This window comes from Phycodurus eques, chromosome 15, assembly GCF_024500275.1.
Source record: "Phycodurus eques isolate BA_2022a chromosome 15, UOR_Pequ_1.1, whole genome shotgun sequence".
NCBI classification, from domain to species: Eukaryota; Metazoa; Chordata; class Actinopteri; order Syngnathiformes; family Syngnathidae; genus Phycodurus; species Phycodurus eques.
Window position 1 is genome coordinate 17,261,935 of NC_084539.1, and position 27,551 is coordinate 17,289,485.

General features: G+C 39.7%; 3 protein-coding genes across 15 annotated transcripts in view; 2 read left to right on the forward strand and 1 right to left on the reverse strand.

Annotated features, from left to right (window-relative positions):
* Positions 1 to 1,242: 1,242 nt before the first annotated feature.
* Positions 1,243 to 7,630, forward strand: LOC133413294 (guanine nucleotide-binding protein subunit alpha-11-like). Its single transcript, XM_061697432.1, has 7 exons — positions 1,243 to 1,989; positions 2,636 to 2,820; positions 4,442 to 4,596; positions 4,668 to 4,796; positions 5,691 to 5,820; positions 6,199 to 6,352; positions 6,749 to 7,630. Exons 1-7 carry the CDS (start codon positions 1,860 to 1,862, stop codon positions 6,934 to 6,936), a joined length of 1,071 nt encoding a protein of 356 aa, XP_061553416.1. The 5' UTR covers positions 1,243 to 1,859; the 3' UTR covers positions 6,937 to 7,630.
* Positions 6,926 to 27,498, forward strand: prune2 (prune homolog 2 with BCH domain). Of its 13 annotated transcripts, none has more exons than XM_061697441.1 (13): positions 7,864 to 8,094; positions 8,324 to 8,390; positions 9,964 to 10,164; positions 10,531 to 10,707; positions 11,292 to 11,394; positions 12,856 to 12,987; positions 13,070 to 13,156; positions 13,853 to 13,951; positions 14,079 to 14,117; positions 15,971 to 16,006; positions 19,239 to 21,795; positions 24,207 to 24,410; positions 26,944 to 27,498. In XM_061697441.1, the coding sequence occupies exons 2-11, from the start codon at positions 8,336 to 8,338 to the stop codon at positions 19,375 to 19,377; spliced, it is 1,068 nt and encodes a 355-aa protein (XP_061553425.1). In that variant the 5' UTR covers positions 7,864 to 8,094; positions 8,324 to 8,335; the 3' UTR covers positions 19,378 to 21,795; positions 24,207 to 24,410; positions 26,944 to 27,498. The 13 variants fall into 13 exon arrangements, with proteins under 13 accessions (XP_061553424.1, XP_061553430.1, XP_061553425.1 ...); XM_061697439.1 differs by having other exon boundaries at positions 19,239 to 20,384; positions 21,701 to 24,410; XM_061697442.1 differs by having other exon boundaries at positions 19,239 to 20,384.
* The window catches only part of LOC133414129 (proprotein convertase subtilisin/kexin type 5-like), a 31,410-nt gene continuing 25,740 nt past the window's right edge, over positions 21,882 to 27,551 (reverse strand). Inside the window, exons 32-36 of the mRNA XM_061699274.1 lie at positions 26,928 to 27,142; positions 26,241 to 26,483; positions 24,181 to 24,432; positions 23,551 to 23,728; positions 21,882 to 22,198 (exon numbers count right to left, since the gene is read on the reverse strand). Coding sequence (XP_061555258.1) covers positions 21,934 to 22,198; positions 23,551 to 23,728; positions 24,181 to 24,432; positions 26,241 to 26,483; positions 26,928 to 27,142 — 1,153 coding nt within the window. The 3' untranslated portion in view covers positions 21,882 to 21,933. The remainder of the gene's footprint in view (positions 22,199 to 23,550; positions 23,729 to 24,180; positions 24,433 to 26,240; positions 26,484 to 26,927; positions 27,143 to 27,551) is intronic.

Genomic DNA, 27,551 nt, shown 5'->3' on the forward strand with positions numbered 1-27,551 from the left:
AGGCAGTCTACAGAATTCCAATCGCCTGCTTGGAAATGTGTGCCTTCCAGCCATTTTGTGTTGGCATCCTGCTCCATCAGTAGGTAGGGACACTACAGTGGCGCCTTGAGATACGAGTGACCCGGCTGGCGAGTTTTGCGGGATACAAGCTGTCGCCCGGCTGATTGTTTGCTTTGACTTGTGAGGGAAAATGTGAGATGTTAGCGCTATGTGGTGGTTGTGATTTCAACTCAAGTCACTTCACAAGCAGCAGTTCAGACTACTCGTGAACTTAAAACTAAGACAATTATACGTTGCGTATTTGAAACAACTGCATAGTTTTGCCTTAAAAAAAAAAAGTGCTTAGCGTAATGCTAACAAATAATGCAAAACACTACACGAGCTAACAAATAGCATCAATGTAGAGGTGGAACGCTTCAAGCAACAGCATTTGCAGTCGGACAATATGGCAATACTCAGGCGTTTATTCTTTGTCCTCTGTGGAAAAATGACGAATGTTACTGCAGCTAACTGATCATTTCCAATCATTTCCACTTATTTCATTATGGAAAGATGATGTGATAAATTATTGTTTTGAATTATGAGTATGATATAGAATCAATTAAACTTTCAATTCTTTCACTTTCAAAATTATGACTTTTTTTGCGTGAAATTTTGTTTGTTAGATTTTCTTTCCTAAATTAAGACTATACCCGTTAAATTATGACAGTGTATAAAAGTTTGACTTTTTCCTGTAAGTCTTTCTAAGAATTTCATTTGTCAAATTGTCTCTCCTAGATTAAAACTTTATCCTTGTAAAATTATGGCTGCTTTTGCCAATATTTCTTTCTGCTATTATTTTGTTTATTTTCATTTAAACATTGTCATAAATTAAGACTTCAGTGGTACCTCAGGTTTTATGAGCTCCGAGCCATCACTTTGCCAATTATTTGTTTTATGTCGTAAGTTGCAAGCAAAGACTTGACTTACAAACACTAAAATTGTGGCAGAAAACTTCACAACAAGCAGCAAATAATGAACAATTCTTCATAAGAGATGGCGAAGTGTTTGCTTCAAGCTGTTTATGGCCGTTCCAGTTGAAACATAAAACAAAGTATTGCCTGTACACGTTGTCTATTTAACCAAACCATAACTTAGAAAAGTCGGCAAAGCTTAATTCGAACTCAATGCAAAATGCTATATATACGGGTGAGCAAAACGTCCATCGATGAACGTATATATATGTATACATATTTCTATTGTCCGATACTTTTTTTTCCTCAATAAATTCTGATTTTCTTTTTCTTGCTCGACCATTTTGGGTGGGGAATGATCACTTACAGTATGTTTTTGAATGTGTTTTACGTTATTTTCTCATCTTTTTTTTAGATTTTATAAAACAATGTACAAAAAGTATTAAAACATTGAATGGTTGGACCTACCTTGAGAAATGTGGAGGTCAAATAAAATTAATTTTACCTGTAAAGATTATCGTCCATTCTAATTTCATCCTAGTTTCACTCGAAAGAGGAATAACCCAAACGTTTTTGTGGCTAGTGTATACTAAGGATGAGGAAATAGTGGCACTAAATCAGAACAATTGCCCCCCCACCCCCCATCGGCGACACGCCTACGGCATTCTTCAGGACACCCACAAGGAAACTCCCTTTACTGGAGGCCCGTCATTTTTAGTCAACGCGTTACTTAGATGTGTTTTGACTGCGTATGATGTGATCAGAGGCGCGTGTCCGTCGCTGAGGTCCCAGCCAGGAGCCGCCGTACACCTCCGCCGCCTCGCCGGCCCCACGGGAATGTGGCCCCACACATGAACGCCGGCCAAAGGAGTGGCAACATCTCAGCCGGAGGCTGCTGGCGTCGCCATGGACTGCTGCATGAACCGCTGCCTGCCCCCCGAAGAGGCCGAGAAGCGCAGGATCAACAGAGCCATCAATAGGCAACTGCAACGTGATAAGAGACAGTATCAGAGTACCATCAAGCTCCTCTTTTTAGGTGAGTATTAACCTCTAAAAAAACGGGGAAATATTGAAAGTGTCTCAAAATTCTGTGATATTTTTTATTTATTGATTTATTTTTTAATCCAAACTGTTAAACTCGGTCATTTTTGTTGTTTTGCTGATTTAAAAAGCACAACAATCCTGCCATACGATGTAAGGATTGTCGCTGTCCACTGAAAGGCATGTATTCCCAATCTTTTTTCTTTTTTTTTCGCATAAAAAAATTGCATTTTTGTAGTTTTTCGATTTAAAAAGGAAAAAGCAGCATAACAATCCTGCGATATCGGAGATGTCTGTTGAAAAGCATGTACCCCCCTTTGCCAATTTTGTCGTTTCCTTTTGTTTTTCAATCACTCACCCCCGCCCCAAAATCTGTTTAGTTTTTGTTTTTGTTTTTATTGTTATCCAAGGAACCTCCCCTTACTGTACGTCTGTCTGTGTGTTTCGGTTACAACCCGTCTCAGCCAGTTTGTGCTCTTTCTCACAAAGAGAGAAATAATCTCTGTTTCACCATCTTAGTTCAGCTAATTAATGAATTATGAAAGTGATACACAAGTCAAACTGTCATCTAGTGCATTGTTCTCACGCTATGAAAAGATAACCATTGGGACATTTTTTCTTGTTTTGTTCCTGCCCTCCAGGGACGGCGGAGAGCGGCAAGAGCACCTTCCTCAAGCAGATCCGCATCCTCCATGGCAACGGCTACACTGAGGCACAGCGGATTGCCTTCGCTCGCTTGGTGTGCCAGAACGTGGTCACCTCCATCCAAGTGCTCATCGAGGCCATGCGGGTCTTCTGCGCGGACTACGTGGACAAACGCAACCTTGTGAGGGAAGTTCGCCCGCATGCCGCGCAAATTGCCAATGCACCTTGCTAGTCGGCATTCCATTCTAGTATGCTGTCTTCGTAGCACGCAACATTATTTTCACTTGCTCTCATTGGGTTTGCGATGATAACGTAGCAAGCTTGAGTATCGAAAGCATGAAGGCCTCTCAATGAGGACTTGACATTCTGCCATGTTGTGTGGTAATAATTCTATGAAGAATGAATGTAATCGAGGCCGGTTCTCGGAATGCAAACTTGATGGGGCAGGCAAAAATTTTTACAGGGCATCATTTAACACCATACTTTATATTTTTCATTATTTATTAGGCCACTGACTTGGCTATTGCTATGCAGCATCTTTCACTACTTAACATCATCCTGTAAAATACTCAAATAACACATAGGTACTGACTACTGTTAATAGGGCACATATACATCTGTACTTGTGTGTTTAAAAAAAAAATAAAAAAGTGAAGCACACATAAACATAGGATCAATAAGTACACTTTACAAAGCAAATCCATGTACAGTGACAATAAAGTGCATTGTATTCTATTCTAATAAAACAATATTAAATCAGCAACATTCAAACAGCAAACAGAGCAGTTGCGATTGTTGCTCTTATTTTGAAACTCAGAATTGCACCACTTCGGGTGGCGGACTGTAACTTCACAATCGCCGAACGGCAGGAGGTTCATGATTGAACGTCACTATAGAAATGTATACAAAATTAATAAATGTTTCAGGCAATGAAATTATGAAGATGAACATATTTCCTTCAACAATAAATGACTTTTTAGCCATTTCTACAGTATCACCGCAGACAGCCAGCACACAGCACGAGAAGCGGAGGAGACGTATTTGATTTGAGGGGGCACGGCGTCGGAGGAAGCCGTGCCCTGTCTTGCCCCAGCGTATAGCCGGGCCCGAATGAAATGCTAACATGCTAACAATTAGTATGCTTTTCTATTGCACGATAGCAACCTGAGTTCATTCATGTTCATTCATGTTACAGTTATGCTAGCATATATCAAGATAACCTGAGAAAGATGAGTTTGGTACTCGTGTGAATTGGTAAAATGCTAACAACTGAAAAAAATTGTACAAAAAGTACAAAAATTGCATTGAGTCAGATGGATGAGGATTTGATATCATGCCCTCTAGTCAGGTAATATTCCTAAATAGACTAAATAAAATGATAATATATTGGTGTGCTAAAATACAGTAATATAGCCTGAGTACATAAAGCACTTTGACATTGAGATGAGAATTTTGCATCATGCCGTCTTGTCAGGTATTATTTTTAATAAGAATCAATAAAACGTTGACATGCTAACAATTGTTATGCTAACATATTGCCAAGATGTCAACCTGGGTACAAAAATAGCCAAGGCAGATAATGCCCCTATAGTTTGGTACTATTTTTTGATGAGAATTGATAAAATGCTAACATGCCAATAAATGTCATGATAACATATAGCAAGATAGCAACCTAGGTCCAGCTACAAAACTTGCATTAAGGCAGATGAATGAGGTCATCATGCCCTCTAGTCGGGTACCATTTCCAATAAGGATTTTTCAAATGCTAAGCTAATAGTAGCCCTCTCTTGCGGGTATTCTAGGCCCTGGCGGAACGTCTGAGGCAAGTGGAGGCCGAGAAGGTGGACAGGTTGGAGGCTTGGCAAGTGCGCGCCATCAAGATTTTGTGGAGCGATTCCGGCGTTCAGCACTGCTACGAGCGAAGACGCGAATTCCACCTGTCCGATTCGGCCAAATAGTACGTTTTTTAATAACATTTTTAGATGATATTTATATACGGTACAGCCTATTGACCGACCGGTGTTACAGTTACTTCAACGACATAGATCGAATCACTGCACCGGGTTACATCCCGAATGTGCAGGACATCTTGAGGGTCCGCGTCCCCACCACGGGCATCATCGAGTACCCTTTCCTTATAAAGGACGTTATCTTCAGGTAGAGTATGATACTTAAATTTTTCAGACCGACACATTTTGAAATCATTATTCTAACCTGTGAAAAAAGGTCATTTAGTTTGATAAGGTGCACTTTTTTTTGTACTCAGTTTGCTTTATTTATACTTTTTTTATTTACTCAAGTTGCTTTATTTCTATATGTTAATGTAATTAATGTCTTGTTAGCATTTGTATCATTTCTCTTCACCAGGTTGCTATATAATAGCATATTAGTGTTATATTGATTTGCTACCAAATAGTAAGTAAGTAGTAAATATATTTTCTGTCCGAACAGATAAATCTTTTCTAAATCACCCCCCACAATATTTCTCTCTCTCTCTCTCTCTCTCTCTCTCTCTCTCTCTCTCTGTGTGTGTATATGTGTATGTATGTATATGTATATATACATACATTCATCTGCCATCACTCGTGTGTGTATACACATATATATATATATATACACACACATATATATATATATATATATATATCCACACATATATATATATATATATATATATATATATATATATATATATATATATATATATATATATCCACACATATATATATATATATATATATACACGTGTGTGTATATATGTGTATATATATACACGTGTGTGTGTGTATATATGTGTATATATACACACGTGTGTATATATACACGTGTGTGTGTATATATATATATATATATATATATATATATATATATATATACACACACGTCCCCATATATACACACGTGTATATATATATGTGTATATATATATTTATATATATATATATATATATATATATATATATATGTGTGTGTATATATATATATATATATATATATACACACACACACACACACACACACACACACGAGTGATGGCGGACTGGTGTTTAGGATGGTGGACGTGGGCGGTCAGCGTTCTGAAAGGAGGAAGTGGATCCACTGCATGGACAACGTCATTTCCATCGTCTTCCTGGCCGCTCTCAATGAGTACGACAGCGTCATGCTTGAGAACCCCGCACATGTAAGCCTCAAAACTCCTCCTTTTGTTTTTGTTCTGTTTTCGGTGTGGTATTCTCTTTTTTTGTCAGTTTTTTTGTCTTGTTTTTTTTCTGCTTTTGTCATAATATTTTATTAAATGTGTGCATCAATTATTTATTTTTTAAATATAATAAATATTAAGAATAATAACAATAATAATATTTCATATCACTAAATGCCCGCATTAGCACCTGTAATTCCAAGGGGGAAGTAAGTATTTTTGAGTATTTTTTCTTTGGCTTTTTTTTCTTTATTCTGACCTTTTGTCTTTCTTTTTTTGTCTTGGTCTCCTTTTGGTTTTGTATTTGTTATTGTCTTTTGTTGTTGTTATTATTCAATGTCCCCCCTTCCGGTCCGTCAGAATCGGATGGAAGAGAGCTTGGCTTTGTTCGAGACCATCGTCAAGTACCCGTGGTTTAGCGAGACCTCCTTCATCCTCTTCCTGAACAAGAAGGACCTTCTGGAGGAGAAAGTCCAGCATTCAGATGTGGCCACCTACTTCCCGCAGTACAAGGGTATGTACTTCCGCTCTTTCGCCTTTCTTCTCTGTGACGTGATGGCTTTTTTTTCTGGCAAGCCACCAGGCAGAGGTCACAAGTCAGTCTCAAGTCTGAAGTTTTAATTAAGACTGGGCGATTAATCGTTTTATTATTATTTTATTATATATTTTTGAGTGACATTAGACCGAGTTGAATGTACCGCACACGGCAAGCTATTATGTAACCCGTTTGAGTTTAAAAAAGTGGGGGGGGAAAGAAAAGTTCACCAAACAGTACAGCAGTATGAAATCAACTCCCCAGGGCTGAATAACATAGGGATAAGTGGCCCCAATCTTGAAAATGAACATTTTCAAATGTAAAGTTGTTCAAGTTGAGTCTTTTGTGACCCGAGTCCCCCACCTCTGCCACCAGGGCCTCGGAAGGACGCCAAACGCGCCCAAGTGTTTTTCCTGGAGCTTTACAAGATTCCGCACAAGGGCCACAGGAGGCCTTTGTTCATGCACTACACCTGCGCCACCGACACCAGCAACGCCAAAGTGGTCTTCAACAGTGTCAAGGACACCATCTTCAGAGAAATCTTGGAATTCACTCAGCTATAGTCAGCTTTTGGAATGAATTGACTTTAATATGTTGTTGCAGCTTTAACCATCCCATAAAAGCAGCAAGGTACATTATGGTTTCTTTCCCTTTGTTCATTTTTTTTAAGCAAAGACTTTAAAAACTGTTTTGGCAAAAGTCGTCTGTGGTGAAATGCGACCAAACCCTACTTGCGCTTCTGCGAGGAGGAAATACAATGTCTTTGTTTATGATAATTAACAGATGCTCAATTTACAACAAGTTAAATTGCGAGAGTGATGTGACAAGAAAATTGCCCTACTGCACCTTTCAATCACAATGGGCTCAAGGTCGGAGGGCTTGCACAGACTAGACTAGTCAACTAGTCGATTGCTAACGGTTAGCATCAATAGTCGCAGGTCTACAACCATTTAAGCAATGGTTACTTAGGGGAGGACACAACGGATTAAAGGCAAGTTTCCACTCATTTTCAGTTTTGAGCTACAAGCGTGGTCACGAATTCAACTTGTCTCTCAAGGCGCCACTGTATTTTTATGACGGCTTATTAACCAAAAGGGCCGACTAACCAAGCGTTTCACTGCGTAGGTTCATGATCAATATGTGTGCCAGATTAGATTTTTTTTTATTATCCTTACCTGTATTGAAGGCATTTTTTTTTTGTATGTTGAAGATGACTTATAATGTCTAAAAAAATAAATAAAAATCAAGCGATTTCAATTTCACCTCTGTGCTTGAGCTAAGGGTAAAAAAACAACTACCGAACCTCCTGTCAGCCACTAACATAGCAGCAATAACACATTATCCCACATCCTACCTCTCCACTCGCTCGCACTGCCTCGGGGGGCGGGGGGAGCTGCTATAGGAGCAGGTGGTTGTCTTTATTTGGGCACAGCCCCGGTCACGTGAGCAGAAAATGGCGGAAGCGGCTGGCCGCCTGCGAGCCCAGCTTCTCCCGAGAAAGAGGAGGAAGAGGAGGGGGAGTAGGCTGGCAACAGGAAGTAGCCGACAGGAGCTGCTTCTTCTTCCCGGTAGCGGTGAGTATGGGAAAATGAGGGAATAAAAATGGGGATGTGATGGGGATAAAAGGCAGCTCAGCATCCTCCATGAAGGATGCTCACTCCTCACATCTAATTTTTCCATCCATACAGCAGAGCAAGGACTGCTTGTGGCCATAGCAGAAAGTAGGATATTTTCATTGGATGTTTTATTGATTATGTTTGAGTTATTTTCATGCCTGTGATCATGCAGTCCTTCGTACAGCAGATGCGGGGCTTGTTGTGACGTAAAAAGTCCTCACATTCACACGACAACGTGATCTCTATTTGAAATGTGAATTTATTTTTGTCGTCGAGCTGTGAGAGCTCGTGGTTACGTTTGTGTGATTAGGGTTTGGTATTTTTTGTTTTGTAGGTCCTCCTGGGAATGGACCTCGTGTCACAGAGCAAAATGAACTCTGAGGGCAGCGACGGTAGACCTGGTAAGTGTGTGGATTCCAAACATATTAAAAACAAAAAAATAACATTCAGCGCAGTCAACCCAAACCTTTATCGCACTTTGCCATTCACAAATTCACCTGTATGCGTGTTGCTATTTTTCTGTTTCGCCCTAGATTTTACAAGAGTCAAAAAATCCCTGGCTAATAGGAAAGTAGAAAATGGTGTAAAGGAAGTATCTTTATGTGATACATCTCAACTGAGAGATTAACATCTTCGTATGTCAGGGAGAGGCTAAATTTAGCCTGGGTTGTTAACGGAAGTTGCGGGGAATCTTGTGTCCCAAGATGGCGGAAGATGGTGCCAAAGCCCTAGCTAATGGGAAATGAGCAATTGTGTCAAGGAAGTCTGTTGACATGATACAGCTTGACTGAGAGAGGAACATCTTCACATGTCGGGGAGCAGTTAAGTTTGACATAGGTTGTTAGCGGAGGTTACAGAGAATCTTCACCAATGTGCATGTTTTTGCTTGTACTTCCCGTGCGTTTTTGCCAAATAAAATATTCTGTAATCAATTTATTTTTTAGGGTAATGTTTTAAATTGTTGAAATTCTATTACAGTGTGTTTGGATCATTGTTGGCAAATTTACAATTGAATCTAGGCCAGCATTCTACTTTTGATATAATAATATAAAATAAACAATTTAAACTTAAATATGTGCTAGTTTAAATTTACCTTCAAGCACCATCCAATTTTGATAAAACGGGGAAAACTTTGAATCAATCTTTTAATCTCAAAGGCACTTGCATAAATTGGAGTTTGTTATTTCAGTACGGAGGCCGCGCTAATTCATTCACATAAAACACGGAATCATTTTTTTTTTATATAAATTTTTTTTTGAACTAAATTCCTGCTAACACAGAATAAATTACGGATTAGGACAAAATACTGCATGACGTGTAGTATGTATGGGATTTCACTTTTTTCCTTCTTTTTTCCCCCCCCAATAGTATTAAAACAATCGTATTCAAATGTTTATGAATGCAGCAAATGTACTGTACAAAATGTAAGTGCAAAATTGCAAATGTAATGGTTATTATTAAGATATGACTAATATTTGTGGCCAACTTTCAATTTAATCTATATATTTTTTTAAATATATTTTTTAAATGCAAAAATGAAATGTATTTTTTATTAAAATGTTGTGCCTCAGTATCAATAGGATTGTGTATTTTAATCCATAATTAAAAGTACATTTCTAATATATTAATTAGTATTCAAATGTTATTAATAACAGTCATAAATCAAATTTGCACAGTGCTTTTTATAATACTTAAATACACTTAATATTATAATCATAATATTATTACTATCGAGGAAAATAACTGTTTTTAAAAAATGAAAAAACATTCCATTTAATTACATCAAAAACAGGCTGTCCCACCTTCTGCTGTTTCTTTGGCACTCTGCTGGTCCACACAGCAGATGAAGGACATGGCGATATGGCAAGCACACAGTTTAGAAAAGACACACACACACGAACACCATCTGGTGGGGCACTGGCAGATCTGCCCCTAATGCTAAACCAGCATGCAATACTATTAATGTTGTTTCAGTGCCACCCACCTCCCTGCCCCTCCAAGGAGGCGGCACCCACCGAAAGAAATTGTCGGCCCCCCGCCTCAGTCTCTCCCTGGAGCAGAGCGAAGACGACTTGGGCGAGACACCCGACGACCTTGACATCAATGTCGATGACCTAGATACTCCGGACGAAGGGGATTACCTGGACTACACGGACCACGAGTTGGACTGGGACGGTAGGTCGGGCAAAAATTTGGACAATTGCGACAATTTCATGTGTTTTGATGAACTGTTTGATTTCAGCAGAAGTGCAAAAGTACTCACACTGCGTACTTAAGTAGAAGTGCAGATACTAGTGTGAAAAGACCTTGGTAAAAGTACCGATTCAACTCATTGACATAGTAAAACAATGACAGACCCTGAAAGGCACTGAAGTGTAAAACTAAAAAAGTAAACATTTATTTTACTGTTAATTCTACACAATACACAGTTTGATAACTGTCAGAATGCTACCGTCTTTGCTCCCTGCTCACCATGCATACCACCACCCCACACTCTCCTTTCCAGCAGTTTCAAATTTACTCCCCACCACTTGTTTTCAGATCCCAAAGCTGAGAACCGATGTCGGACAAGCGAGTCGTACGAAGCCGCCCCGACGTACGGCGCCGAGGACGAGCGTCAGGACGTCAGGCTGTGGCGAGCGGTGGTCATCGGCGAGCAGGAGCATCGCATCAACATGAAGATCATCGAGCCCTACATGCGAGTCATCTCCCATGGAGGTACACCGTCCCAAATAATAATGCTAAACTTTATCGGCGCGCAGTAGCGTCGTTATTTCTCAATGGATTGAAAAACTGTAAAGGACAAAATGCGTAGCTTATTCATTGTGGGTGTGCTGTTATGTTTCCCGCTTGAAATACATTTTTCAGCTAGTTTACGACGGAAACAGCTCAGTAAGACACCAACATCCTGTCAAATTATTTTGTCACGAACTAATACAAAAACATGTGGAACTAGTTGACATAAAATTCTTTATTTTAGTGTTGTTGTTGTTTTTTTAAAACTTGCTGAAGAACAAAATCTGTAGCTCATTTATCGTGCGTGCGCCATTTTTTTCCCCAGTCAGAAGTAGATATCAGGAACAAATAATCAGACATTTTCTACAAACTTAAGATGGAAATGCAACGTAAGATTAGTCCAAAATGCCAATAGATCTCTGCACTCTAAAAAAAATAAAAACAATAAAAAAGTGGTTTCGCTATGTATGTTGCCAGAGACAAATGACCTGAGTTTTTCCACAAATGTAAGACGTTGACTCTTGTTTCTCGTGTTTAAAAAATAAAAAAATAAAAAATCAATTTAGGGTACTACGGCAACGGTGTGAACGCCATCATCGTGTTTGCTGCTTGTTTCCTGCCAGACAGTGACAGAGACGACTACCACGACATCATGGAGAACCTCTTCCTGTAAGTGCACTACTGATTTCCATTGCAGGGTAGTGTTTTGTATAGAAAGAACACTTCACAATTGCTCCCAATACTATACTACCACCACTACTACTCTTACTACCACTTCCCTGTAACGTCTCAATTCAGTCTAGAATGCTGATGCTGGCCACTTAACTGGAACACGTAAGAGGGAGCACATAACCCCTGTTCTGGGTTCCCTCCACTGGCTCCCTGTGCACTTGAGAGTTCATTTTAAGATTCTGCTTTTTGTCAGTAAAAGGCTCTAATTGGTCTCAACTCGTCTTATCTTGCTGAACTGCTCGTGCCTGGCGCCTCAGGTTAGCTGACCAGCTGCTCCTGGAGGTCCCAAAGTCTAAACTCAGCACAACCACAGCACAAGATAATAGTTAGCAATGGCAGCATAATATTATAACAATTAGTGTGCGTGTATGCGCATTACCGTAGTTTAAAATTATTTTATTTTTTTTTTTTTAAAAAAAGGTCAGTTGGAGCCCATCAATCTTCAGCAGACAGTCTTGTCATTCATTCATTCATCTTCCGTTCCGCTTATCCTCACTAAGGTCGCGGGCGTGCTGGAGCCTATCAGTCTTGTCATGTAAAATCAAATACATCTAAAGCGGCCACTGTTTAGTTTTTCCCTCGAAGCTAACAAACAGCAGAGAAATGTGCGTGCCGTGCTCACACCTTTTTTTTCTCTCTCTCTCTCCATGCGGCGTCACTTAACAGCGGACGACAGTTAGCATGCCGGGAGGAAGTCAGAAAATAAAAACATACAAATAAATAAATAGAGCTGCTAGGTCGCAAATGTCCACGAGCACAGTTTAGGAGTTGGTGTGTAACTTTACACGTTTTTGCACGCACTTTGACATTGTCGTTTTGTTGTTTCTAGGCATTGAATTGTACGTGTTTTTGATGTTGTCGTTTTCTTTGATTCGGGGCATTGAACTTGACAGGTGTCTCCGATGTTCTCGATTGGTTTGTTTTAGGCATTGCAGTCTAAAAGTGTTTCTGTTGTTATTAATTTTGTTCAGAGGCATTGGACTTTCCACTGGCTTTGATGTTGTTTAGTGTGAGGAATCTGATGTTAGTGGAGTCTTTGATGTTGCTTCGAGGCCAGAAACTGTGTCTTTGATGTAGTCATTTTGTTTGTTTGAAGCAATTGATTTTGAAGGTTTCACTGTTTGTTTTTTTGTTCAAGTCATTGAACAGTCAAAGTGCCCTTGACGTTATTTCGTTCGTTTTTTAACTTTGGACTTTAGAGGTGTCTTTGTTGTAGTCGATTTTGTTTGTTCGAAGCATTAGACTTTAGAGGTTCCACAGTCTTTGATGTTGCTTTATTTGGTTAATGCCGTAGGGTTTGGTTTAGGAATTGAACTTTTAAAGAGTTGTTTTGGATGTTGTAGTTTTGTTGTTATGTTAGCATTTTAGCATTGTCTGTGCGTGTGTGTGTGTGTTCAGCTACGTGATCAGCACTTTGGAGCTGATGGTGGCAGAAGACTACATGATTGTGTACCTGAACGGGGCCACGCCCCACAGAAGAATGCCGGGCCTGGGTTGGCTCAAGAAGTGCTACCAGATGATTGACAGAAGGCGAGTCTTTGCGCACCTTTGAGGGTCAGGCGCAAATAAAACGCTAACACGCCATCACAACGTGTGCTTTGTCATCATTTAGACTCAGGAAGAACTTGAAGTCGTTCATCATCTTGCATCCATCTTGGTTCATCCGGACCATCTTGGCCATCACCAAGCCATTCATCAGGTACGCATCCATGTTTCATGTTTGTTTTGATGTTGCCATTTTGTTTGAGCCATTGAAATTCAGAGTGGTCCTTTTATGTTGTTTTTCCATTGGTGCTTTCGTTTTGTTGAAGTGGTTTCTATCATTTTGTCTGTTTGTTGGAGGCAGCGCCTTTAAGAGTTTGTAGTTCAACCTTTGATGTTGCTGTTTTGTTGATTTGAGCTGCCTAGATTTAGATGTGTATCAGGTGCTGTTTTTTTTTAATTTTTGTTTTGTTTTCTTTATTTTATTTTAGATGTTTGACTGTTTTTTGTTTGATGCGGTAGAATGTATTGTTCTGCTGTCTTTGATGTTTTGTTTGATAAAAATACTGAACGTTAAGAAGTGTGTCTGATGTTGCCAGATTGTCCAAATCATAAGACTTTTGAGATGTATTTGATGTTGCAGTTTTGTTGCTATGTCTTTGGTAGTTTCCTTCTTCTTTTTTTTTTTTTTTTAACAATTGAGGCATTGCACTTTTTAGTGTTTTATATTTTGCGTATTTGTTAACAGTTGCCTATGATGTTGTCATTTTGCTTGTTCGAGGTATTGGTCTTCGAGGAGCCTTTGATCTAGCCGTTTAGTTTGTTGGAGGCATTGAAATTCAAAGGGTGTCTTTGATATGTTTTTTTGTCCACTGCTAGTGTTGATGCTTGTGATAATAACGCTCTATTCCAGCACCAAGTTCAGCAGCAAGATCAAGTACGTGAGCAGCTTGGACGAGCTGCAGGAGCTCATCCCCATGGAGAGTGTTCACATCCCAGAGTGCATCATTAGGTGAGACCTTCACACCCCACAATACATGTACATGCGCACACACACGCACGCACGCACGCATACAAACCACCCTCACAAGTCCCCCAACCTATTGACAGCATTTTACATTTATCTTCTCTCCTTCCAGACTGGACCGAGAACTGAAGGACGCTGGAGAGATTTCAGTGTGAGCGACACACAACCATTATTACTCCCAACAACTATTACGACTATTACGACAACAATGACGGCAGCCGCCACCGTAACCAATGCAACCGTCACTACCACTGCTACCAATACTACTGCAGTGGTGCTTTGAGATACGAGTGACTCGACTTAGGAGCAGTGAATTCAACTCACTGTAGAATTAGCAGACGTTTGCCAAATAGTAAATAATTACTCAAAAAGACGCTTCGAGTTGTTTAATGCCACTCCCAGTCGAGGTTTCCTGTCAAACTAAGCAGAAAACAAATAATAATATGTATATTTAAAAGAACCAAATTTTATTCCCTTAAGAAAGCGCCATTGATGGGCTAACGTTTAGCATCGATAGTCACGGCATATACACCTTCAAGCAACGGATATTTGAGCACATACGTGTAGCAACACATATGGACAGACCATATCACAATACTTCACAGGTGTACAGTATATTCTTTGTCCTCTGTGAAAAAAATGACTAATATTACGTTAAATAGAGGTGGCCCTTTTTTTTGTCTGTGTGACTGTATTATACTGCCTCCTGGTGGTCAAGGCGGGCACACCTTAAGGAGTAGCACAATGAATTGAATTGAAGCATTAGATCATGATACAAACAGTTTAATTACTTACATTATATTTAATTATTAATTATGTGTTTTTATATGTATGTTTTTATAAAGTACAATATTATATAGTGCTCTATTCATAAAAGAAAACAAAGGCTGGAACGGATTAACGTCATTTCCATCCATTTCAATGGTAAAAGACAATTTGAGATACGAGTGTCTTAAGTTACGAGCGTGGTCTAACTAATTAAACTAAACAACAACTCATACTACCAAAAGAACTGCTACTACTACAATTGTTACTACTATGTGGAAAGCCATTTGAGCCTTTATTCTATATTGTACTAGTGCGCTGAATAGTCCATGTAATAGTACCCACTTTGTCCTCACGAGTAAGACCATTCAGCACACTAATAGAATGGCTAGGTTGCACTAGTAGAACTGCACGTTACGTGTACTTGGCGACATAATAAAATCCTACTTGTTAACGTGTAGCGCTTCATTAGTAGTACTAGTAGCGTGCAGATGTCAATTAATGAACAGTTTTGCCTCACTAGTAACATCTAGTTGTATAAAGGTCTGAAATCCAGTTGTTTAAAGGTCTGAAAAAGGCTCCTCTGACAGCTACTTCTGTTTGACCCAGTTTTGTATCCGCTTAGTCCATATTTGGCTAAGACCGCCCCCTTTCCTCTGATTGGCTGCCTCCGTGTGAGAGCACACGTGTTTGTGACAGCGCTGGCTCTGGTAGGTGGAGATCTTCGCTAGTATATAGATAAGCTCGAGAAATTCGAATGACCTGATTACAGACCTCTCGGTAGGAAAAACGTTTAGAATTTAGGAATGCGTGAACGATTTTAATTCATGTTTCACTTGTTTACTGAGGCACAATAGAGCCAATATAACATCCCAAATACGAGAAAAAGTATTGGAAAAAACATGACTAGAGAGACAGTCGTTCTACTAATGGGCAAAGCTGTCTTAAACTAGTACTACTGAGGGAAAAGAGCATACTAGTACTAATGTAGTTAGCAAGAAAAAAAGGGTGTGCTGTGTGTCGCTGTGACTGAGTGAACGTGCGTCGGTTACTGGCTGATGTACGACTGCGCTAGCAAAGCAAACGAGGCGTCTCCCTGCCTCGTGTCCGATTTACGCCCTCAAATCAAAACGCGTGGCTGATGAATCACGCCGGAGAAAATCCCCGCCGCCATATATCTCAAGTCCCGCTCTGCCAGAAAACGAACGACTCCATTATGTTTTGTGTCTTTCATTGCAGAGTGAATAGCTTTCTCCTGGGAACCGAGCCAACACGGTGAGTGTGGCTTTGTGTGTGTATATGTGTGAGGGAGAATGTGTGTACTCTGTCAGTTTGTGAGCGTGCGTGAGAGAGAGGTGTGTATCAGATGAAGTGTGTGCGTTGTTTATGAGAGCGAGAGTGCTTGCGTGAAATAGTGTGTGTGTGCGTGTATTCATTCTTTTATATAACACTCTTTTGTCTTCCCAGCAGAGCAAACGAGGCGGGTGCCAGCGCTCCTTAAACTGGGAACTCAACCTCCGAGTGTGTGTGTGTGTGTGTGTGTGTGTGTGTGCGTGTGTGTGTGTGTGTGCGTGTGCGTGTGTGCGCGCGCGAGTGTGCGTGTAGTTTATCATGTGACAACACGACTTGGATAAATTGGACTCGTACACGCACACAGCAGGCGGTCATACAGCAGCGCACTGTCGTGTGTCTGTGTTTGTGTAATGTCCCATGCTCACACACATCAGTATTTCAGAGACGTGTTTTCAAAGTAAAAGCGTCCAACGTGCTACGCTACTATTAGAAAACATTACAAGTCGTAATGCAGAACAACACAATTGATTTGAATGCTTAGTATACACATTATAAAATACACACGATGGGCACTTATTTGGGTACACGCGCACACCCTAATAATGTCATCTAATACATCATCTAATTGTGGTTTATTTATGTTATCATTATTATCACATAGTATGTATTATTATACTATAAAAATATTTATTGCACACATTCTAAAAACATTCGGAAATTATTCTAATACTTTATCCTAAAGAGATTAAAAAATATTCGAGATGAGATGTTTCATTCAAAAAAATATGTATTAATGATGATGTTGTATTTAATAGAAAACCATATTGTTAGCAATGTTGTAAGGTTTAATTCTAAAAATACTATGAAATATTACAATTTCTATTTATTTATTTTAGAATATATTCAAAGATATTGTATATTATAAAATATAAACAAATTCCAAATATTTAATCTTAAATTTCTGATATTTAATTTTTTAAATTTTTTTTATTACAAATTTAGGATTTTCAAATAATTCTAAATACATTACATACTGTATTTCTTTTCTAAAAATATAATTAAAGATTAGAAACTGTTTCATATATTTAAGAAAACAGCTGAAATATTAGTACTCTTTGTAATGATAAAAATATAAAATATTAATTTGTCATATTCATTCTAAAAATATATTATTCTTATTTTTATATTTTATATATTTATTATTATTATATATTGAATTAGAAAAAAACATTTGTGTTATCAGAAAATTACAATTGAAAATTGTAATATTTAATTCCCAAAATATGCAGTACATTACAAAGTTTTGTCATTCAAAAAAAAAATCAAAAATATTAGGGGGCTATTAATACACAAAATTGAGAAAATATAAATTATACAATAAAAGTAGAAAGTTTTCAATACTTTATTCAAATAAATAAATACATCATTCAAAAAAAATATATATATATATCTATATATATCAGAACTGTTACTAATATTATGGTTGTCTTATTTAACTACATGAGAAGATCTAAAAATAGAAAAAAATGTCAGGGGTCAGAAGAATAAACATAATTGCTCAGGTGTACCTAATGAAGTGTTTCTACTCTTATAGGTGAATTAGCTTCACAAAGGACAGTCATAATAGTCAAAATAACAACGAGCATGTCCTTCTAATGAGTGTTAAAATCAGAAAACTTTGAATAGTCGTCTTTATGATGAATAAACAGTCAAACATGTCTTGGAAGCACAATGTCTTATAAGTGTGTGTGTGTGTTTGTGTGTGCACGTGCCTTTCGTGCATAGCAGTGCATGTAGCCTCATAGTCACACAAACACTTGTTCAATAAACCGTAGACTCGTGTCTGAGCGATTGCTTCTGTCTGATTCATTGGCAACACGAGCACTCCGTGGCTTTTACAACTTTATTTAAAAATTTTAAAAACAAGTCTCGGGACACGCAACTTAACCAGTTGTCAGACACGCCCCGTTATTGATTCAGTGATCGTCTTTCTGTTCAGCGAATTGCAATATTTTTCTCCATCCTGTGTATTTTTATAAAATTACAAAAAAAAAACAAAAAAAAATGCAGCTAATAATGAGTCACTGAGGTGCAGTTAGAATAATACAAACCTCTAATATTTAAAATAAATGAATACAACCTTATAAGATTTCTAATATTGTGCTTTATTTCGGCTTCAGAGAAGAGAGGCAACATTAAAAGTCAATAATACACTTGTAAATGCTCATTTCAGCTTAGAGAGAGCTAACACAATTTTTGTAATGCAGAAGTGTAATTTACAGTTTTATGGCTACCACTAAAAGTTGAGTACAATCGTGGTCTAAGTCCAAACATTGTCAGTCAACAATTCATGAAAGATAACGTTCACTTTTACTAATATGCAGATGCGCTGGCACCCAAGCTGAAGAATAAAGTGCTGAGTGCAATTATGGGCTGAAATAAAACAGATGCCTTTTCTCTTTTCATTTCTGCACTTAAAAATGGAGCTAGCCTCCTCTGGTACGATATCGCTGGCGTTGGACCAACATTTATTTTATTTTTTTTGGGTCTATACTATTGGTCTATCTCCACGTGTGTGTTATTTTTACAAATTACTGAACAATTTAAAGTGTTGAAAATGGCTTACTCTCTTTGACGATTCAATGTTAATGGTTCAACAAAGGTGCTGTTTTTTTTGGGTCTCCGAAAAGCGACGTTTTTGGAGGTGTGAGGATCCCGCCGGACGCCAGCGATATGTCAAAATTTTAACTCATTTCGGTTAGACCAGTATTCACCTGAAAGATATGCCTTTTCTCTATTTATGTTAGCTCGCTCTAGTTCTCCATGTGAAAATTGGAACTAAACAAATTTGATTTAGACCTGTTTTCAACTGAAAGATATGCCGTTTCTCTGTTTATTTCTGTACTTAACTTAAACATGGAGTTAGCCCACTCGTGTTCTCAGTGGCTTATTTTAGGGTTGACAAAAGAACCAATGAAGACGGTCGCACACTACTTTATTCTAATATTATTAATAATAAAGAAGTCATGAAAAGAATTCTTATATTTTAATTATTTCTTATTTTAGGTGAGAAACGAAAATAAGCTTCATCGATACGTGTAGCTCTCATCGTCGTACTCCAAATCATCGTCGTCGCTCGGTTGTCCGTAGCGGAACTTCCTGTACACGGTTCCGTCCTGACTCATGTACACAATGTCCTCTTCGTCATCCTCAGCTACATCGTCTTTTCCGACCGAGTAGCGTTTGCCCAAGTCCTCCATCTGCGTGCCTTTGTAGTAAGACGAGGAGGAGCTGTAGCCACCGGAACCGGGACCGGAACCCAGTTTTTCGTAGCCGCGCGGGGTCCCGTCTGAAGGCGCCCTTTTGGAGCGCGAGTGCTGGATGAGGAAGATGGTGGCGGCGAGTCCGGCTACTAGAAGGACACACGTGATGATGAAGACCACCAGGTTGCCCCTCACCTCCTCTTCCTTCCCCTCATCCTCCTCGTCTTTGTTCCTGAACGCCAGGTTGGTGCTGATGATGCACTCCCCTGAAAAACACACAACACACACACACATTTTGAGCCTGTCATTTGCTGTTATGCCGACACGAGTCACATTTTCATATTCAACTACAAAGGGCACAAAAACCCTCAAACGTACACTTATTATTAATACGTAGTATTACTTGATTCCCATAACTTAACTTTTTTTCTTGTAAAATCCCATTTCTCCTCTGAAATACAACTTTGTTCTCAAAATATTAATTATTAAAAATTACATAAAACGTCACATAATAAAATACAGGAATAGCTCCCCCAAAAAGTTCTATTATGAATTTTATCATGTAAAACAACTTTAGAGCATTCTGATCCTTACCCCCCCCCAAATTTTTTTTTCTTTCATATTTTCCTTTGGATGTTTTGTTCATCCTTTTTTTCTTCTTCAGTAAATATGACAAGTAACAATTTTAATATCAATTTTACTGAGTTTTATTTGGGTAAAGTTTACTTTAGGAAATTACAAAAGAGATGGAAAAAAAACATCTCATCGTCTCAATATTGAATTTCTTTTGTATTTTTTCTGTAAATTTTGGATTATTTAATATAATAATATATAATATATATTCATATTGATGCTTCTTCAGCATGAAATAGTCATAATAATTATTCTTGTTGACTACCTGTTGTTTCGGTGCAGTTACAGCAATCCCGCGTGTGCGCGGCGGGGGATGCGTGGCAGCAAAGGAGACAGCGCCCCCCGGGTTCAAGGATGGCGTGTGGGGGGCACGCGCTGCAGTTAGCCGGGCCGGGTCCCTCGCAACGCAGGCAGGACGCGTCGCAGTCCTCGCAGCTGTGACTGGAACCCTGACAGGCAACACAGTCAGACATTTATCATTACGTATTCTATATTTTATGAATTGTTTTAAAATAGTATTTATGTAAGGGAAGGTTCTTTTATATTCTAATGAATTTTTAAAAAATAATTATATGCATTTCTATTCTTTTTTTAGCTACAATTTAAAAATAATATCTATTATTTTATTTTCTAAATATTTTTTATGCACTCAGGGATGGAACATTCACAAAGTAATCCAAAACAGTGCGTTCATTGGTCGACCGCTATTTGTGGAAACGCGCCACGCTACAAAAAAGAAAAAAACAACACGACTGTACCTTTATTAGCGGGTACTTGGCCGTGTCGCACACAGACACGCACGTGCTGCCTGACAGGAAGTAACCAGGCCCGCACGAGTCACAGGAGTAAGAACCCATTCCTGCAAAATATGTCATCATACAGTAATATGATATGAATGCTAACAGCTCATTAATAACCTATGAGGGTCCATAACTGCAACAATTTGATAGAACTTGCCAAATAGAGAGAGAGCCTTATTCGGTTCAGGGTTTCAAAGGTTCTCAATCGATTTCTGATGGGAAGTCAATCTAACGCTGCAAGTCAGGCTTTGTTAGAAAGACTTCCATACAGAACGACTACCAGTACTACTAATTTGTCATTTTATATTGAACACTACTACTAAAAAGGATAGTACAGTGTTGCCTTGAGATACAAGTTTATTTTGTAGTGTGACTACGCTCGTAACTCGAAAGGCTCGTACTGCAAATAATCTTTCCCCGCTAAAATGAATGAAATTATTATTATTCCGTTGCAGCCTCCAACAAAACCGAGCAAAAATTGTTGTAATGTATTTAATAATGAATATAGCACTCTGTAATATTACACTTCATAAAAACACAGAGTAATAAGTTCATTATATAAATTGTAAAAAAAAAAAAAAAGGACAAAAACAGTCGCATCATGATTACGTCATTGCGGCACCTTTTGGTGTGTGTGTGCCTTCGCTCACCAGCAGGGGGCAGTATAATACAGACATACAGTATGGACGTACACAAAGGAGACAGTCACAACTGCACTAATATAATTCGTTTTCCCCAGAGGATAAAGAATATATGCCTGCGAGTATTGTTATATTGTCTGTCGATGTATTGAGCCACTGTTGGTGGTCAAATATCCTTTTGAGTTTTTAGAGTTGTAATACGGCGACACTGATGCTATTCGTTAACCTGTCTATGTCGTTATGCTTTGTGTGAGCATTAAGCTAGTGGAATTTAGGAAGGCAAAGTTGCGTGTTTTTTTTTTTTTTTTTTTAAATGCACACTAATTCTCTCTGTTTTAGGTTTAGTTTGGTAGTAAAGTTGGACCGGGAGTGGCAATAAACAGGATGAAGCCTCTTTTTCTGCCTATCTGCTGCTTGTTGCGAAGGGTGTTGATGTGAGTTCACGTGCTCTTATCTCAAAATTTCACAAGTTACAGCAAAATATTAGCCGAGCGACACCTCGCACCTCGAAAAACTCCTAAGTCGGGTCACTCATCTCTCAAGGCACCGCTGTCGTCGTTAATTTTCCATTTCTACGATGTCATCAATATCATCGCGTCGTGTCGCTGACCTGAGCACGTTGCGCAGTTGCCGTGGCAACGCTCGCACGTAGCGTACGCGTCGTCGTCATCATCTCGGTGGTGATAGAATCCGCGAGGGCAGGCGTGGAGGCAGCGGCCTTCCCGCGGCATGAAAACCAGTCCCGGTGCGCAGCTCAGGCAGTCCCCGTCCCCCGAACACTCGCTGCAAGTGGGGTCGCATGGCTCACACGCCCTTGAGGCCTGGTTGCCATAGTGACTGTGAGGAAGAAGGAGCCAGAGGTCAGTGTATAGATACGACGCGCCATTAAACAACAAAGCGTGAAGACTTCATTCATGCAGCCTCTGTACAATTTATCGGAATAAACTGGGCAGGATTTAATTGCAATTTAACGGCACATTAATTTAATTTTCTCCACCGCTGTCCGCCAATTAAACATATGCAACAATTAGCATTTTACAGCCGCGTGAAGTGAATCTTCCACTTACTCAAGCCACACATCTCCATAGAAACGACGCGACGCATAAAGCGAGGAGCTCGATAATCGCAGGCTCTATTACGGGGGCTGGAAATTCCTGAAAATCTTCTCAAGTGATTGAAATTGGAATAAAAACCTTAGTTAAAGTAATCGCTCATTTATCGCAGGGTCATGGTCCAGACCACCCCTGCAGTCGGTGAAATCTACAAAGTCGCGACCGCATATTTGTTTTTGAGATTGAACCTCCCCAAAATCTTATTAATCTTCCCAGCACTCATAGTAACCTCTCCCATACTCTTAAACGCCTTTTAAAACGGTTAGCAAATCTTTAGACCAACGTCAGATAGCGATAACATTGTTAGGGGAAAAGAAATGTGTAAGTCAGCTAAGTTGACTTCCAAAATAGGTTGACGCAAAATTTCTGCTTCGAAGGTCCACCGGAACAAAAAACATATAACATGATATATGAGTGAGTTGAATGGACGTTAGCGTTTATTTATATTAAAAAAAAAGAAAAAAAAAATGGTTACCTAAAATGGTAATTGCTAGCGCGCTAATGCTAATCGCGATTGCTAACTGTTTAGCATTTGCTATTGTTGTTGTCTCAAATGTTGTACACAGAATTTATACTTATAATTACTCGATGGAATAGTCGTTAGGATAACTGATTCTAAAAAGATTTGATCGTGACAGCCCTAGACTTCAGTTATGCAATGACATATAGCAACATCGGATAGTGGCAACATTGGATAGAGATGCTTGGAATTGCGACGGCATCAGATAGCAACATCGGATAGTGGCAACACCGTGGAGCAATATTGGCTAGCGGCATCAGCTAACAACACTGGATAACGTCATCACAGAGCAAAATTTTAGAACAATATCCAATAGCAACAACATCGGATAGCGACATCAGATACGATACGACATATAGCAACATCGAATATCGACGACATCTGATGCCGACACTGGATAGCGTCGACATCATTCAGCGACATTGGATAGCGACAACATATAGCAACATTTTATAATGTCGACATCAAATAGCGATAAAATCGTATGGTGACAAACATTGGACAATGGTTGTTAAAAGTACTTACGAAGCGCATTAATTGGAGTGTTTTGTGGTTACCTGTGTGGACACGTCTCCACGCACTCGTTGTCGTGGCGAAAGAGCCGGTCCTTGCAGGCCAGACACTCGTGGCTACGCTTCCCGGCGCAGGACTGACAAGTCGGGTGGCACGCTTCGCATTTCTGCCGCAACTCGTCGGCGTAGAAACTTGGCGGACATTCGTCAATGCAGCTGCCATCTGGTTAGGGGAAGGATTTCCTTTGATATTTTTCTTACGTTAAAGCTTTTTTTTTTTTTTTTTTACACAAAATTTCGAGGCAGCTGTCTGTGATTATTTATTGTATTTTTATTTTTTAGGGAGAACAGCACTGGACTAGAAGGACTAGAATGAGAACGTCTTACCAAATGAAACGAGGCTACGACTCAACGGGGCCACATTTAGCTAGTTAATGTTTTTTTAATTTGATATCGAACAAGGTTACTGTATTCTTATTTTGCATTTTAATATAAGAAAAAATGTTACTGAATAATAAAACACATTTATTCAATTAATTACAAATTTGAGCCAGGAAAAACCCTGCTTTTCATTGTCCTTTTGTACAATAAAATACTTTTTTTCTATTTAGAAAAATGTCTCTATAAATGTATAATATCGTCATCACTAAGATGACCTTTAAAGATAGAGCTCACTTTGTAGAAGACGTCTCTGCTTGCAGCTCAAGCAGTGGTTCTTCCCCGGGCCGGAGCAGCGGCGGCAGTTCTTGTGGCACGGCTGGCATTCCTCGCGCTCGTCGACGTACTCGTGCGGCGAGCACTCGTCGGCCGACGGCACGCATTGGCCGCGACCCTCCAGTCCGCGACCCTCCAGTCTGTGGCCCTCTCTGCAGCCAGAGCAGGAGCCGGCCAAGGGCCCCACGCAGGTGAGGCAGGAGACGTCACACTCTATGATAACAATAGATTTGACTATTATTTACTCACCGAATAAAATACATTCAGTATCTGTAATACTATACTATGTTATGTATTGTTAAATATATTACCATTATATGTGACATAAAAAGTTGCAGAATCTGAATTTTCAAAAGTTGTAATATTACACAGACAAATCATAGTATTACGACTAGGAAAATTAGATTTTTTTGAGGGGGGAAAACATGATATTTTCAATAATTCATATTTTGAGGACAAGATTGTATTTTGTGGGGGTAAATGAAATTTAGGAGAAGAAAAACTGGATGAAGGAGGAAGTCGTAATGTTATGAGAACAATGAGGAAAAAAGAACAGAATGTTGTAAAGAATAGAGTAATACCACAGAAATATTATCAGGACATATTACACTGTATTACAAGGACAATGTTTAGAAAAAAAATCTGAGAAAAAAAGTTGTAAAGTTACAAGAATAAAGTCATATTATGTTGACACTTGTATTTTTTGGGGTGCATTTAAAAGAAAAGTTTCAAAGTTCAGAGAATAAAGTCATAACATCCATCCATCCATCCATTTTCTTTACCGCTTATGCTTACTAGAGTCGCCTAGTGGAGCCTATCCCAGCTATCTTCGGGCGGGAGGCGGGGTACACCCTGAATCGGTCGCCAGCCAATCGCAGGGCACATATAAAGAAACAAATATTCACACTCACATTCACACCTACGGGCAATTTAGAGTCTTCAATCAACCTACCACGCACATTTTTGGGATGTGGGAGGAAACCGGAGTTCCCGGAGAAAATGCAGCCAGGCACGGGGTGAACATGCGAACTCCACACAGGCGAGACCGGATTTGAACCCGGGTCCTCAGAACTGTGAGGCAGATGTGCTAACCAGTTGGCCACCGTGCCGGCAAGTCATAACATTACGAAGAAAAAAAAATTTCTTAATGTTACAAGAAAAAAGTAATTACACGGACAAAGTCAGAAATTACACTGGTCGCTGAATGCAACGTGCTCTGGGATGAAAAAATGCACCCATTGTGTGTGTGTGTGTGTGTGTGTGTGTCGCGTGCTCCAGCTGGGTTTCTATCTGGAGGCGACGTGACAGCTGCCTGACTTCTGAGGAGCGTCGTTGCTATTTTAGTCGGTACTAAAATTATTCACCACGCTCAGAGGGAGAACTTCTGAATGTTGACTAAAAAGTGAGTCAAGTGAAGAAGGTGAAATGTGTGTGTGTGAGAGCGAGAGAGTGAAAGAGAAATATGGAATTAGCTAGCTTTAGAGAGTGTGTGAGAAGGAATGGAAGAGAGAGCGTGACAGAGGGAAATTGGGAGATTTTTGCATGTGAGCGAGAGAGAAACTGTGTGAGTGTGAGATAAAGAGTGTGTGAATGTGAGACGTCGGCGTTTGTGCAAGAGTCAGAGCAAGTGTGCAAGAATGTGTGAGAGTGTAAGCTGGAGACCCGAGAGAGATTGTGTTGATTTTGTGAGACTGCGTGTGTTTGAGAGAGAGAGAGAGAGAGAGCGAGAGTGGGTGTGTTTGTGTGTATGTGACTGAGAGTGTGGTTACATGCATGTGAGAGGGAGATAAACTAAATGTGTGAGAGTATGAAATTGAGTCAGACTGAAATTGAGAGTTGAGAGGAATGAGAATTTGAGAATGTGTGAGAGTGACAGAGTCTATATGTAATATGGTATGTGTGTGAGAAAGCATGAGAGTGTGCGACAGAGAGAGCGAGAGAGATTGCGGGTGCATGAAAGTGTGTGAGTGAGAGTGTGGTGTGAGAGAGCGTGTGTGTGTGTGTGTGATGGACTTGATTACGTTGACACTCTCCCGTGGCGTCATCCATGAAGGTCCGAGCGGGACACGGGGTCACGCAATCTCCGTCGCGTAGTGCGGCCCGGGGGTCCTCACAAGCGTCGCAGTCGTCGCGTCCGGGGCCGTCGCACGAGCGACAGTCGGCGCGACAGCGCAGACACTCCCGCCGCTCGTTATCGCCGAAGAAGCGATCGGGGCAGTCGGGCATGCACGCACCCTCGTGGAGGAAGTGATACTCCTCACAGGCTGACAACACATAACTTTTTATCCCAATATGTGTGTATGTCTGTGTGTGCACCACACTGCCCCTAAAAGGCCAAGGTGCGCACAGCAGGTTTTTATTTGTAGTCATTGTTTTCTACTGCTATTATTTTTAATATATATTGTTACCAATTTATTTTCTTTGTGTTCTTTTAAATTATATTTAAAGTTGAGTTTTTGGTAGCTGAAGAAATACACAATTTAAAAAACAATTGCCCAGCCATACTCTGAATACTGTTATTATTGTCTGTCTACATGTTGTTGCTGCACCGTTTGTGTTCAATCAGTTGCTGAAATGATTAAATCACCGCAGCATTGATGCTAATTAGCGTTAGCATTAACCTTGTAAATACACAAGACGTTATTCTCTTTGTTTAATGATTATTTATTAGTTGTGTGGACCAATTTGACCACAAAGGTTTGCTCTACCTGTGCACTCTCCAAGGGGGCTGCACTCTTCACAGGCCGCGGGGCAGCGTCGGCAATCCTGGATGTGGACCGTGTGACCCGCGGGACACTGCTCCACACACCGGTGATTGAGCAGCAGCAGGGGTTCTTCACAGCTCAGGCAGTAGGTGGAGTTCTTCTCGCAGGACACGCAGCCCGACACGCAGCTTCGACACACCTGACCGACGGGATAACCTCTGTGGAGACAATTAGATAACAATGAACAATACAATTTAGTGTACTTTTAAGAGTGATTCACAAGCTTAAGTGACAGTGTTTCTGTTGCTAACAGTCACTTTAGAGATCCCTCAATGGTCAGGCATACTTGATGGACCTTGTGTCAAAAGCGATGCTAGCTTTCTATTGAACAAACAAGTGTCGACCTCCGGCAAGTCCTGGATGTAGATGATGTCCGCATCGTCTACAAAATGTCGTAAAAATTAGTTACGTGGTTTTCGTATCATGCTTTTAACAAACATATTTGACGCATGGGAATTGTGCATATCAACGTTGTACTTGACGAAACTGTTGCAAAATGTTGGAATGTTCTGAATTAAAAGATGAATGTTATAAAATGTACTTTTAATACAATTTTTATTACATTCA

What these genes read in the sequence shown, in the direction of transcription:
- prune2 (XM_061697440.1), top strand. Translation starts at nt 8,336, where the DNA reads ATGGACCTCGTGTCACAGAGCAAAATGAACTCTGAGGGCAGCGACGGT. An exon ending in CCACGAGTTGGACTGGGACG is followed by an intron (nt 10,165 to 10,530) that starts GTAGGTCGGGCA and finishes ACTTGTTTTCAG; the next exon opens with ATCCCAAAGCTGAGAACCGA. An exon ending in GCGAGTCATCTCCCATGGAG is followed by an intron (nt 10,708 to 11,291) that starts GTACACCGTCCC and finishes AAATCAATTTAG; the next exon opens with GGTACTACGGCAACGGTGTG.
- LOC133413294 (XM_061697432.1), top strand. Translation starts at nt 1,860, where the DNA reads ATGGACTGCTGCATGAACCGCTGCCTGCCCCCCGAAGAGGCCGAGAAG. An exon ending in TGCTTGAGAACCCCGCACAT is followed by an intron (nt 5,821 to 6,198) that starts GTAAGCCTCAAA and finishes CCGGTCCGTCAG; the next exon opens with AATCGGATGGAAGAGAGCTT. An exon ending in CTACTTCCCGCAGTACAAGG is followed by an intron (nt 6,353 to 6,748) that starts GTATGTACTTCC and finishes CTCTGCCACCAG; the next exon opens with GGCCTCGGAAGGACGCCAAA.